At 41.0% G+C, this 13,917-nt stretch overlaps 1 protein-coding gene across 3 annotated transcripts in view; it reads right to left on the reverse strand.

Annotated features, from left to right (window-relative positions):
• Positions 1–8,080: 8,080 nt before the first annotated feature.
• ZNF831 (zinc finger protein 831) overlaps positions 8,081–13,917 on the reverse strand; it is a 111,606-nt gene continuing 105,769 nt past the window's right edge. For all 3 annotated transcript variants that reach the window (XM_032257146.1, XM_032257145.1, XM_032257147.1), the window contains one exon: positions 8,081–13,261. In XM_032257146.1, the coding sequence (XP_032113037.1) occupies positions 12,416–13,261 (846 nt within the window). In that variant the 3' untranslated portion in view covers positions 8,081–12,415. The remainder of the gene's footprint in view (positions 13,262–13,917) is intronic.

Here is a 13,917-nt window from a genome sequence, read left to right on the forward strand (position 1 = left end):
CTGATTCTAATTCAATTCTTTGTTTTATCTGGTGGCTAGTTGACGATTAGTCTGCATATATTAGGCCTCCGAAAGGCTTGTTGAATGAACCAATGAATGTGTGAGAGTTCCAGCTGAGGTAATATAATTCGGCAGACCTTATTTTGTGCCGACACTGGGACTGAAATACACTTTCTGAGAGCAGGGACGTGTATTCACTGACCCCTAGGACTCGGGTGTCCAACACAGGCTGGACTCACGGTAGCTACTCAGTGTGCAAATAAGCAAGACAAAGTTTTTTTTGTTTGTTTGTTTGTTTTTGTTTTGTTTTTAATTTTGGAGGGTTGGAGGTGAGGGGTCTCTTCTCTGTGAAAGTAAAAGCATTTCTTGTTAAAGAAAAATCTCAATGGTTCTTATATCAACCCCAACACAAAAATCTTGTCCTTTGTTTGAATACCAGAGGAAAAACTCTGGAAGCTTAACAAAGGAAGATCTTGCAACTCTGTATGCTAAAGAATTCCCATTAATAAGGAGAATTCCCTTCCTGTGCTACCCCTAATCCTATCTTGACATTTAGTGAACTCCTGAAATATCATTTAAGGCCACACACAATCCACCTTTTGTCCCTCTGACTTTCAGGGTAGAAAATGGTTGAATGCATCCAGAGGTATTTCATATTCAAGGCAGATCTGAAATCCATTCAGGCTAGGGCTACTGCAAGGGCTTTGCAGGAAGAAAAAGAACATGTGCCTCAAAGATAGCAGACAAGGTGGGGTCCTTACAGATTAGGGCTTCACCCCCCGCCACCCCCACCATGACACTCACTGCCCCTACCCCCGTTCTCTAACTGCATTTTTTACAGGGTGGTGTGGTTCTGCTCAAGTGCATACACACATGGGTTGCAGCTCCTGGTCTGCATGCTTTCTCCTCTCTGCTACACCAGGTAGTCATTTGAAATTCATATGTATGTAATTGAAAGCTACATTTCCTCACTACACATGAAACCGCCAAGCGTGACCACAGCGGTGATTAATAATATAGCTTCCCCTATCCCCTAGCTCCTAGGTTTAGGATAGAAGTCAATTAAATTTCCACCTTTATGTTCCCAGCTGCTCTAAAGCATATTATTTTATTCAATCTGTCAGTAATTTCCAACAATCTGGTTATAAAATCAGAGCACAATCTGTAGGGTTTTTTTTTCCTGCTCCATCCTCCTTACAGGCCCTTTCTCCCCCAGATGAAATAGTAATGAAATCTGCCCAATGACGTTTTGATTCTTCAGCATTCCTTGCATGTCCCCATGTCTACAGGTCTCTCTTGACAGAGGCCTGCTTCTTCTCCAACTCTTGTTAATGTATTATGGCAGATGTGTCCCACGGGAGGGGACAGCGGCTTGACTTTCTTTGCCACTTGTGAAAATTGAGTTGTCACAGCCCAGGGAGTCCAAGATCACTTATAATCCCCCTTGCTGGGAAGCGTTTAGCTGTAGGTCAGCTGTACAGGCCAATGAAGGTACCAGGACAGCTGGGACAACAAATGCATCTTTGTTACCCGCGGGCTTCATGCTGCCTCAGAGCCACTGGTGGTTTAAGATGTTAAATGCCCTTCATTTGCAACAGTTTCCTTAATTAAAGACCAACAGGCACCTTCTGTTCCCAGGCTCCAAGCCTGAAGTGTTATCTTCGGACACTTTGAAGACAGGACATTTTCAGGTGCTTTTCCCTGACGTGAATCTTACGAACCAAATAAAAGGCAACGCGTAGACACCAACCCAGGAACTGGGTTTTTAATTGGATGATCTTTATGGGGGAGAGCTTGGCTACTAATTGAAAAGTTTAAGATTTCAAAATTTATGTTAAATAAGGACTGCAACTGATGAACAAAATAAAGCAGCCCCAGCAGGTGGGGAGTTCCCAGTTGAGCCCAAGCAAGATTGCAAAATTATTACAGCCCGTTCTTCCTCAAGACAAAAAGAAGTGTGTTTTACAAATGCTCCTCCACCATTCTCTCTGAAGGAAGAGCAAATGAGAGACCCCAAGATGGGGGTAGAGAGTGGTGGGGAGAAACACCAAATTAAGAATCAAAGTTTCTGAAATTGTATCAAATCCCAATGCCTTTAAATTCTGTTCCTGAAACAGCTTGGAAATTTCTCAAAGAATTTGAAACAAAACTACCACTTGACGGAGCAATCCCACTACTGGGTGTATATCCAAAGGAATATAAATCATTATACCATAAAGACACATGCATGCATATGTTCATCACAGCACAGCATGATTCACAGTAGCAAAGACACAGAATTAACCTAGATGCCCATCAACAGTGGACTGGATAAAAAATATGTGGTCATATACACCATGGAATACTATGCAGCCATAGAAAATGAAATCATGTCCTTTATAGCAATACAGATGGAGCTAGAAGCCAATATCCTAAGCAAATTAACACAGGAACAGAAAACCAAATACCACATGCTCTCACTTATAAATGAGAGCTAAACATTGAGTACACATGGACACAAAGAAGGGAACAATAGACACCAGGGTTTACTTGAGAGTGGAGAATAGAAGGAGGGTAAGGATCGAAAAACTACCTATCAGGTACTCTGCTTATTACCTGGGTGACAAAAGAATCTGTACACCAAACCCCCATGGCACACAATTTACCCATGTAACAAACCTGCACATGTATCCCCTGAACCTGAAGTGAAAGTCGGAAAGAAAAACTTAAAAAGAAAAAAATAGAAAATGAGAAGGGCATTAAAACATTTCACTACAAAAAACCAACACAGGTTGGGGGTAGTGGCTCAAGTCTGTAATCTCAGCACTTTGGAAGGCCAAGGCAAGAGAAGTTTGAGACCAGCCTGGGCAACACAGGGAGACACTTTCAGTACAAAAAAAAAATTAAAATTAAAAAATAGGTGGATGTGGTAGTACATGCCTGTGGTACCAGCTACTCAGGAGGCTGAGGTGAGAAGACAGCTGGAGCCCAGCAGATTGAGGCTACGATGAATGACGATCACACCACTGCATTCTAGCCTAGGCGACAGAGGGAGAACCGCTCTATTAAAAAAAAAAAAAAGTCACCACAAAAGAGATAGTAAACCAGAAAATCAGGGACAAAAAAGCTATAAGACATATAGAGAGCAAATCACAAAATGGTAGCAGTAAGTTCCTCTTTATTAGTAATTACTTTAAATGTAAATGAATAAACACTTCAATCAAAGAGATTGACAAAATGCATTAAAAAACATGCTTTATCCATATGTTGTCTACAAGAGACACACTTTAGATCCAAAGACACAAATAGATTGAAAGCCAAAGGATATTCGTACATCCATGTTTACAGCATTACTCACAATCGTGAAAATGAAGATCAACCCAAGTGTCCATCAACAGATGAATGGTAAAATTCGGTATATACACACAATGGAATATTCAATTTTAAAAAGAAAGGAAGTTCTGACATATGCTATAACATGGATGAACGTTGAGAACATTATGCTAAGTGAAATAATCCAGTCATAAAAAGACAAATTCTATATGATGTCTTTTATATGAGGGATGTAGAATTGTCAAATTCTTAGTAACAGAACGTAGAAGGGAGGCTTCCAGGGAAATAATTTAAACAACTCCCCAGTCCCTCCTTCCTGAAAGGAGAAGGAGGTCAACCCTTCCTGAAAGGAGGGGTTGGGAGTTGTTTAAATGTCTATAAAGCTTCAGTTTTGCAGGATGAAGAGTTCTGGAGATGGATGGTTTTGCAATGATATGAATGTACTTAATATCACTGAACTATATACTTAAAAGTGGATAAGATGGTAAATTTTATGTTATATGAATATATATGAACATATATATTATATATAAAATTTACCATCTTATCTATCTGAAAAAAAATAAGAAAAATTAAAATTCCGTTTCTAAATAAGTCAGAAGAGAAACTTCTTTCTCTGTAAATTCCATAGACACAACAGTTTTCTACAGACATTTGGACTCATCTGGATGTGTTCTTGAGACTTTTATCTTTTCACCCACATGAAGGCAAAAATTGGTGATTCAAGGCATCTACTCCTTTATCTAAGGGTTTATGGACTGCAGTTCTCAAATGTTGTGGTTGACTGGCCCTTTACATGTTTCATTTCAGTTTGGATTATTCCATGGAGATGAGGTTGAGAATTACAAAGCTCAAGAAAATGGGATGCTGAGACAAAAACCCAATGAGTCTGTGTGGAATTTTGTGCAGCTCAGAAGAGCTCCCTCTTGAGCCACACTGAATGAAGCTATCTTAATCTTAGTTACCTCCCATTTCCAAGAACAATACAAACCTTGTAGGTAGGAGTGTATATTTAAATTTTAAACTAACTTCTAGCTTTCTGGTCCCAGAAGAACCTCATTCCTAGATCTCCAGACATAGTATAGACTTTTTGGTCCCAGTGTTTAGGATGAAACTCTTGAGCTCTGCCTATGAAATCCCCAAATCTTGTCTCATCTCTTGCTTCTCTCCCCTCCATACTATCCCTGGGCCACTCTTATTGTCCTTCCAGTTCCTCCAACTCAAAGCTCCCTCCACCTGGAGAATCCATTTCTCTTTCACCCTAACTCATTCCTCAGAGTTCAGCCTAAACATTCCCTGATTCTGTTGGTTTCTTGTTCCCCTAGTTATCTTCTCCCATCTCACTTGGTATGGTCCTTTTCTAGTATGTATCAAGTTGTAAACAAATAATGTATAATATTTTGTTTAATGACATTTTCTCCATATATGTTGGATGCATGGATGGAAACAAAAGAAAGAAGGAGGGAAGGAAAGAAGAAAGAAGGAAGGGAGGAAGGAAGGAAAGAAGGAGGGAAGGAATGAAGAGAGGAAGGAAGGAAGAAAAAAGTGAAGAAAGGAAGAAAAGAAGGAAGGAAAAGAGGGAAGGAGGAAAGAAGAAAGGAAGGAAGGAAGGAAGGAGGGAGGGAGGGAAGAGGGAAGGAAGGAAGGAGGAAGGAAGGAAGGAAGGAAGGGAGGGAGGGAAGGAAGGAGGAAGGAAGGAAGGGAGGGAGGGAGGGAAGAGGGAAGGAAGGAAGGGAGGAAGGAAGGAAGAGAGGGAGGGAGGGAGGGAGGGAGGGAGGGAGGGAGGGAAGAGGGAAGGAAGGTCAGTCCTTAATGGAACCTCACAGTAGCGAATGCTGTTATATGCCACCCAGAACCCCTTTAGTGAAAGATTGTCAGTAAGCAGCCTTCAGCAATCTGTCCCTTCAGAGATTGTTTCAGTTGCAGAAAGCTGCCGCCCCAAGGTCACAACTTTCTCAGGTAGGCCCAGGCAGCCCACATCCAGTAACTGATGAATGCAGCGGTCTAAAGTCCTGGCCTAGGCAACTTTAAAGACCCATTCTAGCTGCAGAGCATCCCATGGGTTGGCCAGGGCTGCTGTTATCCACTTCCTCATCCTCTCCACACATGTGGATGCCCATAGTAACTCCCTAATAAACCCATTTCACAGCCAACTTCCCAGAGAATTTAACATGAAATATTCACAATCCCCAAGTAATCTAAGGCCCTCTCCTAGCAAATAGGTGGCCCCCAAAGCTTAAGACAAACCATTCCCCCAGAACTCAGGCTCCCAGAGGAAAAAACGCCAAGTTATAGTCCCAGCTGCACTTCTAAGTTGAGCCAAAACAGTTTTTGCAAAAACCTCAGGAAAAAAAAATGGCCTTTCTAGAGCCACTGTTGGAATCAGTAATGAGACATCTAGAAGTTTCTTTCACATGATTGAAAGTAATTTTAAAAGTAGAAAAAGTGACAGAAAGTGTAGCCTGGTACCTGGCAACGTACTAAATATCCAATAAATGTTTGTTGAAACAATGAAAGCTTCTTTTTCCTTATTCTCTGTTTCTCTTCTAAGAATTTAAAACTAGAAAACGATAAAAAGACTAACACATTCAGCCCCAGCAGTTATTTTCTCCAAATCACTTGTTTTTAGCACAAAAGGGATAACTACTTGTATTTTTCCACTATTTTCTTTGTGCAGGAGGTTTTAAAATTATTCTTTTTCTGCATCAGGTTGTCTTATAATTGAAGATGTGAAGTGTTTATCTTCCAAAGGCTTTCTGGTGATGTCTTTTTTGCTGTTAACATCTTCTTTGTCTATGCCTGTGATCCCTGCCAAATTGCCCACAGAACAGCAACTGAAGTGCATAAATTATGAGACCACATAGGCACAAGGCACGTCTATTTGAGTCTAAATGTCTTAGAAGTTTTCTTTTTGCAAAACAAACACAATCAAACCTTGATTTAGTAGAACATTTAGGGATGGGCAGTCTAGATAATTTGATTTTCTGAGAAATTTTCAGTTAACCAAAAATTCATCAAAATTTCCAAACCCTGATGTAGAAAATCCTGATACAACGTGTTCTTCCTTCTAGCAAAGACAATAGAGCATAATGGAAAATTTTGGAAACAGAAGGTGGTGGCGTCATGGCAAAAATGTTGGACTTTAGCGGTGAAGTCCTGGTGTCAGTCACCACTTTGCCTCTGACCCAAGCTTGGGCAAAACCCTCTGGTCCTCAGTTTCCCCTAAAAGGAAGAAGGTGCAAACCAATGCTCTGGATTGTCTCAACCTGCTACCCAGCACTGATGTTCATTCTTTTTCATTCCGGTTGGCTATAGCAGTTTGTAGAGCATTTGGGTTGCATCTACTTTCACAGTAAAATCCTATCCTTTTCTGTATAAATATTTCCTTGGTGTCTACTTGCTGCATCCCACACTGCACAAGTGTTCAAAAACCTAAGAAGGAACAGTGGGGGATAAAGAAAAGACACAGACACAGACATAGAGAAAGCTGGGCCAGGCAATCAGGGAGGTGAGGATGTCAGTCTCTCCGGCCCCAAACTGTCTCAGTGTACTTTATTTTATACGTTCACAAAGCACATGGCAGAGGGAGAGTGCAATTACTTAGGACAGGCTGTGGTTATTATTCTTATACTTTAGTTAACGTACTTTAGCTAAAAACTATCTTGAAGCAAGGTCAGTGAAAGCTGGTTATATCTCTCTAAGTCCGTCTGTTCTACCCCAAGACATACATATCGTCCTATTATGGCTTCACTTGTCTGAAGTTCAACCAAAGTTCACAGCAGGCTTGCTGCTGATCCCCTCAGTGGGGTGGGCTACTCTAGCTCTCTACATCTACTCAGTGTTCAAGTGTGCTTGGGGATGGTAAAGCAATAAACAGCATCTATTCTCATAGACGTGTCATCCTTTCTCCTGGCTCTTTCTCCTCAAATTGGAAAGGAGCAGGGCAGGGGGGTGATTTTGGAGTTTAATAATTATCACCAATTAATGTCCTGCTACGTGTAGGCTCTAGAAGCATGTCCTAATGCAACTGTGAATTCTGGACAGAAATAATTTAAATAAAAGTATTAAGTGAATAATATACCCACATGTGGCATGTTGATATCTATAGCAAAAAGCATTAAGATGGTTCTCAAATGACTGAGTTTTGGAACAAATAGATTAATCATAATAATTACAGTTTGATGAGTTTGGAGAAAAGCTATTAAGGGCTATCAATTAGTATATCTGCTCCTTCCACATTCTCAATCCCACTTTTCCTTTCAATGAATTGTGCTCCATTGACTTCAAGTATCTTCAAGATGTACATAGACTAATAATATTGTGTTGGGCTGTAAAAGTAAGTCTATTTATTCTTGCAAGGAGTACATAAATCACCTTCATAAGGAGCTATAAGGATGTTTTTTCTGTTAATGAATAATGTTAAATGTCCAAAAAAACATCAGTTCCAAGAGGAAAAGCTTCTGGATTTTTGCACTGTGGATCGTGCACTCCTGTGTCTTCAAAGTTTCACTACATTTAAGAATTTAAAACCAGATTCCTATGTTACGGACTATAAAATACAGCAGATAATGACAAGCCATGTGTGAAAAGGAAACATCATGAGAAAATGAGATCATGTGACATTACCAAATCCCTCTGTCGAGTGGAATGGGATACCAGTATAGCAGGTGAACTGTTTGGTCAATGACTGGGAATAATCCGATGTCCACTTGATATGGGATATGATTTGCAGTGGTTTTGGTTGAAATGTTGACAAATCATGAGACGCTTGCATTTTAAGTTTTATTTTTATCAAAACAAAATTTTAACCACATAAAGAAATTTCAACAACCAAGAAACCAATCACTTCCCTGATTGTGAACAGCCAATTGAGTAGTAAATCCTCAATAGCTGACCGCCCACCTAAGACATTCCGTCATCCTCTAGCGCTCCAAGTGGCAGAGGCTGATATTTTCTCCTGGCTCCTATTCTTCCAGTGGTGAAGTAATGTGCTCAAATGTTCCTATATTTCTTCAGACTAAATTATGTATATATATTCATACCTAAGTACAAAGCATGGATGATGAAAAGAATCATACAGGGTAGAAATCTAGCACATAAGAGTTTCTAGGTCCTGACCCTTACATTTAATGGGTTCTGAAAAATAAGGACAAGAAATTGTGCTTAAGTATTGAGAAATGTAGTGTTACAAAAGCCAAAGTGTCTCCCTTCATGAACTATGGGAATAACAACTGAAGAAAAATACACAAGCCTGGTTTGCTGCAGCAGTGGAAATATGATCGCCCATAGAGCCAGGCAGGCCATTTTCTCCCCACCATATTAAATTATGTCTGGGGAGTTGAGCAGCAGCACATTCCGATAATGATGACAGTTTCCATAACTATAAAAATCTGCTGCACCAGGCAAATTCTGTGCAAAATGCAAATTTCTGTGCTGGGGAAAAAATGAATAATGTGATCATTCTAAGTAATGAATGTAAATGCAAGGAAATACTTTTTGGCATGAGACAGCAAATCGTTTATCTTTCATGTCAAGGAATGTGGTCATAACACGCTTCTGCAGGGTTACCCTTCTGATCTCAGCTTTACAAGAGCGATTTGAGGAAGAAGAAGTCTGACTTTCCCTACATTACCCACCATACTATTGGCAGTGTTTTGATTACATTCAGAGACACCCTCCTTCATCTTTTTTTTAAATCACTTGGCAAATGAACCATAGGTTCTCCTGGTTACTATGAGATGTGAACCAAAGGGGTTATTAGCTTTGCCTTAAATCTCAAGGGTTAAGCCTAACAGGAGAGATGGGCTGTTTTTCAACATGTTTTACAAGAAGGAGGATTCTAGGTGTCCACCAAAAATTACATGACTTGGGTCACTTAACAGTGTAGGTTGTCAAGGAGGGAGGATTGAAGCCTCTTCTCTCCATACATCTTTCACGACAAGATCTAGCTTGGTGTAGGTACAGCTGGAAAGAGGAACCTGCTGAGTCTTGAACATTTTAGGGAAATGTCACTTTTGAGATTGGCAAAAAAAAAATCAGTGCCCTTTGCCTTAGTTCATGCCAGCATCCCTGGAACTATTCTCTGTGAAAGAAACTAAGGCACCAGTTGGTTTAGACCCCTCCCTAAAGATATAATAAAATTAACAGCACTGGGGAAAGAAGGAAATCCTGATCTTTAAACTCTGGTTTGCTTTGTTCTTAAATAAATTTGTTTTTCCTTAACCATCATGCAGTATACACTTGCAGAGTATAAAACTGGGGTAGTTATCAATTGATAATACTGACATTTTCTTTTCAGTAACCCAAACTGGGTTCTAGGTTGTTGTTGTTACCCTTAAAATGTGTTCTTATAATTGCATTTCACTTTAAGAAAGCCCATAAGAAAATTAAGATTTAAAAACTCAGAGATCGTTGCTTTATAAAAAGTTTCCTTAAAAAAAACTTTACCTTAGGATGCTTTTCAAGAGCGAACTCCCTTAGGGTCACTCAAAATACATTTTTTATTTTTAAAAATCCATTGAAATATAACTTTTCCACAAATTAATGTTGATATAAAGTAAGGTACACTTGTAAACATTGCCAGCCACTACCAAAGACCAGGGAGGCAAGGTGGTTTGGCAACCTACTCTACCTCTGTAAGAGACATAGGGAGTTAGAGATGAAATCAACTTTCTGCCATATTTGAACTAGGTTGGGATGAGACAGCCAGCAACAGTGGCTCCTAGAAGGACAGAGCTTCCACCATTATCCTCAGGTTGGTGCTATTTGGAGCCATGACTTGCTGATTTACGTCCAGTGATCCCGTTGATGCCACAGTAGCCGCCCAGAAAGGAGGGATCTGGAAGACAGCTTTTCCCCCCCGACCAGTGCCTCCTAAGACAAAGGAGCCAGTTCAGGCTACAGATAGGTTTTCTCCATTCATACTGGAGTATCCTGGTTTTGCTTTCAATTTTTGAACTATGAGCCACATGTATAGGTTGGATGACTGCACCCTAAAATCTGAATTCTGGGGAAAAGATTAGATGGAGCTTCTTCAGGCTCAGGTTCTTCACTGCAATAATTGGTGGAAGGTGTTTGTGTTTCAGTTCCTCTCTGTCCCCACCCAAACTTCTTGCATGCAAGATCCCTGTGGCAATGGTTCCCCATGGGGAATGTCTTCAATTCATTGAGTCCACACATTTTAAGGAGAGAGCAGCTTCTCTCTCAACCACTCTCAGAAACATTGGAACTTGGAGACACATTTAATTCATCTTGTCCAGCTGTCTTATTCTCACTTAGGGAAACTGAGGTACAGAGAGACTCTTAACCAAGATTTCTGAGCTAAAGTCAGGACTTCAGTCTCCATCCAAGGCTCAAACCATTTGCCTACACTGCCTCTCTTATTATAGTGGCATGGATCAATTGAAAGGGGAGATAATTACCACATTGCTTTTGTTGGGTTTAAAAAGTACACTAAGTGAATGTCCAACATCCTTTTACCTCCCTTATGTTTTTCTTGGCTGGTCCTGAAATCCTTGGATATTTATGAGTGCATATGAAATGGCCACAAGCATATGCTAAGTAACCAGGGAAGCTGGTCTGGCATTGAAGTTTTCTATGAATAACACCAAAATTGGAAAATTCACATGAAGATACTTGAAATTTGACCATACTTAGTCACAGGCACAGACTGACTAAAGTGTATTCATATGTGTGAGATGCTCTGCATTGCTGCCGTGTCTTTGAAGTACGAGATGTCATATGAACATCATTACATCAAAGTTAAAAGAGCTCAGCTATAAATTTCAAATTGTACAAAATCATACCAAAAGCAAGTATAAAATTTTGTTGAAATGCAGCAATGTAAACCTCTTTAAGTTTCTCCTCTCCCATGAAAGGAGGGGAGAGGAAGGCAGTGGGTTTGAAGCTTTGCTCACTGGGCTGGCTGGCGTAGATCTGCTATTTTCTTCTGCACAGGGGCGCACTGGCTTGGAATACTGGGGAATTTTATCTGTGCAGTTCTGACTTGCACAATACAGAGGCTGATTTAATTTGACAGCAAAGTAACACCAAGCCCCGAAAATAAAATTACTGAGATGTAAAACAGCGTCAAAACTCCAATTAGTTTTGTATCCTTGAAGCTTCTGGAGGAAATCTAAAAGCTTCCCGTCACGATGAGCAGGAATCAGTTTAAGCTGTACAGATTACTAAAATGTAACCCTCTAATTGAAATTCCTCAGAGCACAATATGACAAAAAGAATCAGAGGAAAATAAGTGACTTTTTCCCTCTCAAAAAAAAAAAAATGACTCATTACAGAGAGACAGTTCTATTAACTTTTAACACAATGTTCCTTTGCAAGAGCTAGAAAAACCAGCGGTCTCAGAGGTCTCCACAGGAAAGGTACCAGGCACAAGAACAGGTACTTGCGTCATCTGACAATAAGCATTGACCATTTGTGCAAAATTTAAAAGCAATCAGCATTTCACTGGATCATAGGCATTTTGAAGTATATTTACAACTCCACTAAGGACGTGAATTACCCTGAACAAGCTTCAGTTTTTTAATGTATCTGAATTTTTGTCTCCAAAATGAACAGAAGTATCTTCCTGCCCAGTTCACACCCGTCTCTTTGTCAAGCTTCTCCAATTATCCCAAGCATGCTCTCCACCTGGGAAGCAAACCCTCAATTTACTAATGGAGAAAGTCAGTTGCCTCGACTCTGTGGGGTCCACTTGTGGAGAAATGTGTTGATCGTGGCTTTCTTGGTTAGTGCCAATTGATTGCAGAGAGGCAGTGGAGGACAGGTGCAGAAGACGAGACTGGAAGTCAAGGCTCAGTCACTGCGCATGTTGGCTATTTGCAGAGTTTGCTTCCTGCCATGTCTTCCCTGCCTGGCATCACGTGAACATGAGCAGAGCACAGCCAAGGGGAGCCAGGGAAGGCTGTAGCAGAGCTGGGGGTCAGGAGTCAGTTGGAGTTGGCTTGTAAAGAACTCAAAATGGCTCTCCTAATCTGTAGGTGTTTCATAGGTAGAGTTTAGTTCTTCTGCCAGCCCGACAACATTTACTTGTGAAGCGTCAACAACAGTCTTTGACCAAAGACACCATCTTTCTCTGGAAGCTTCATATTTCTATCACCAATCGGTCTTCATCGTCGCTGCTGGTATCAGTGAACTCCACTCGAGTTTGCTTTCTCATTCCTTCCAGGCTCCTCTTCTTGAGGGATTTAGAAGGGGCTTCAGGAATTCCTATGGGCTGCCCTGGGTTAGAAGGAACCACAGAACCCTTCTGAGTGATTAATTCAGATACCTGACATTTCCCACCATCACTTCCTAAAGGGGGGCAGGGGACAGTCGTTTCCCCACACCCATACTGGCCTCTGGGAGGAAAACATGTCTTCTGTCTCCCTTCCTCTTGGTGTGAACTAGTTGAACTTGGTCCTGAAGCTGGTAGTTCAAGATGAGTTTTTTCAGGTGACCCCAGTGGAACCAAATCTGAAATTCTTTGTCCAGATGAAGGTCTCCCTGGCAAGAGGGTCTGTGCTCTGCCCTCTTCTGTGGCTTTGCTGTCTGGGGAGCTTGGCGTCTGCTTCCTCCCTGCAGTCTGGCTGTGGTCTTGTGGCTCAGCACTGTGAATTCCCTGGGTTATGTGATCTGTCCTCACTGTCAGAGAAACACAAATGGCAGCCACAGAGGTAGGAATGTCATGGTGAGGAAAAGTTCCTTTGGACCGCAAGGAAAAAGGCCCTTGAGCATCTGAGAAAATGCATGGTGTGGGATCTATTGAGACTGGATCCTGGGAGGGAAGCAGCTGAGTCTCCAGCAACCCAAGGTCAAGACCTCTGCCAGGGCGTGGAGGCGTATCATTAGCCACTGCCAAGCAGGTGTCAGGTTGCAGAGACACTCCTGATGCGGCAGCAGTGCTGTGAGGAGTACAATCACCATGCTCACCAGCAGATGGAGAAATATCCTGCAACAAAGTGCAAAGAAAAAAAAATGGGGAAAAAAAAGGTTAATAGGTACAAAGAAAAATGTGGTCAGAACGTGGTTCTCAATGAAAACAGGTCTTGAGGTCTTAATGATTCTTTACCAAGCGTGAACTTCAATATGATGCCCTCAATAAGTTTCCATTAATAACTAATTGGTGCATTAACTCGAATAAAGCTCCTAACTGATACAAAATAGGTTGCTGAGATTCTATGTGCTTTTATCTGGCTTTGTGAAAAACAAAACCACTCAATTATCTAACCAGTTCTCAGCTTCCTTTTTTAAGTTATCACTGCTCATGAAGCTCATGATGTACTATTTTATAGGACTGTGTATTGAAGGGTTTTTTTTTTTTTTTTCCAGATGAGTGGTTTTCCAAGTGCGGTCTGGATACATATTTTAGTGGTTTTCAACACGCAGCCCCACAATCTGCCTGGGGGGGCGGTGCTTCATGTTGCTGTGGCGTCTGTCAGCCATCTCCCTATCCAGGTGTGCATTTGTAAGATACTTGGGTTTTTTAAAGAAACCATCCCAATGTTTTCACTACCAAAGTTGCTCAGTCATTTGACAAAGAATGTTCTGAGGTATTTGTTTGCCTTAATGGGCTTTCTGTGCTGCAAATCTTCATGAGGCGATCTG

Source organism: Sapajus apella, unplaced genomic scaffold (genome assembly GCF_009761245.1).
Source record: "Sapajus apella isolate SASKATOON/1434 unplaced genomic scaffold, GSC_monkey_1.0 scaffold96, whole genome shotgun sequence".
NCBI lineage: Eukaryota > Metazoa > Chordata > Mammalia > Primates > Cebidae > Sapajus > Sapajus apella.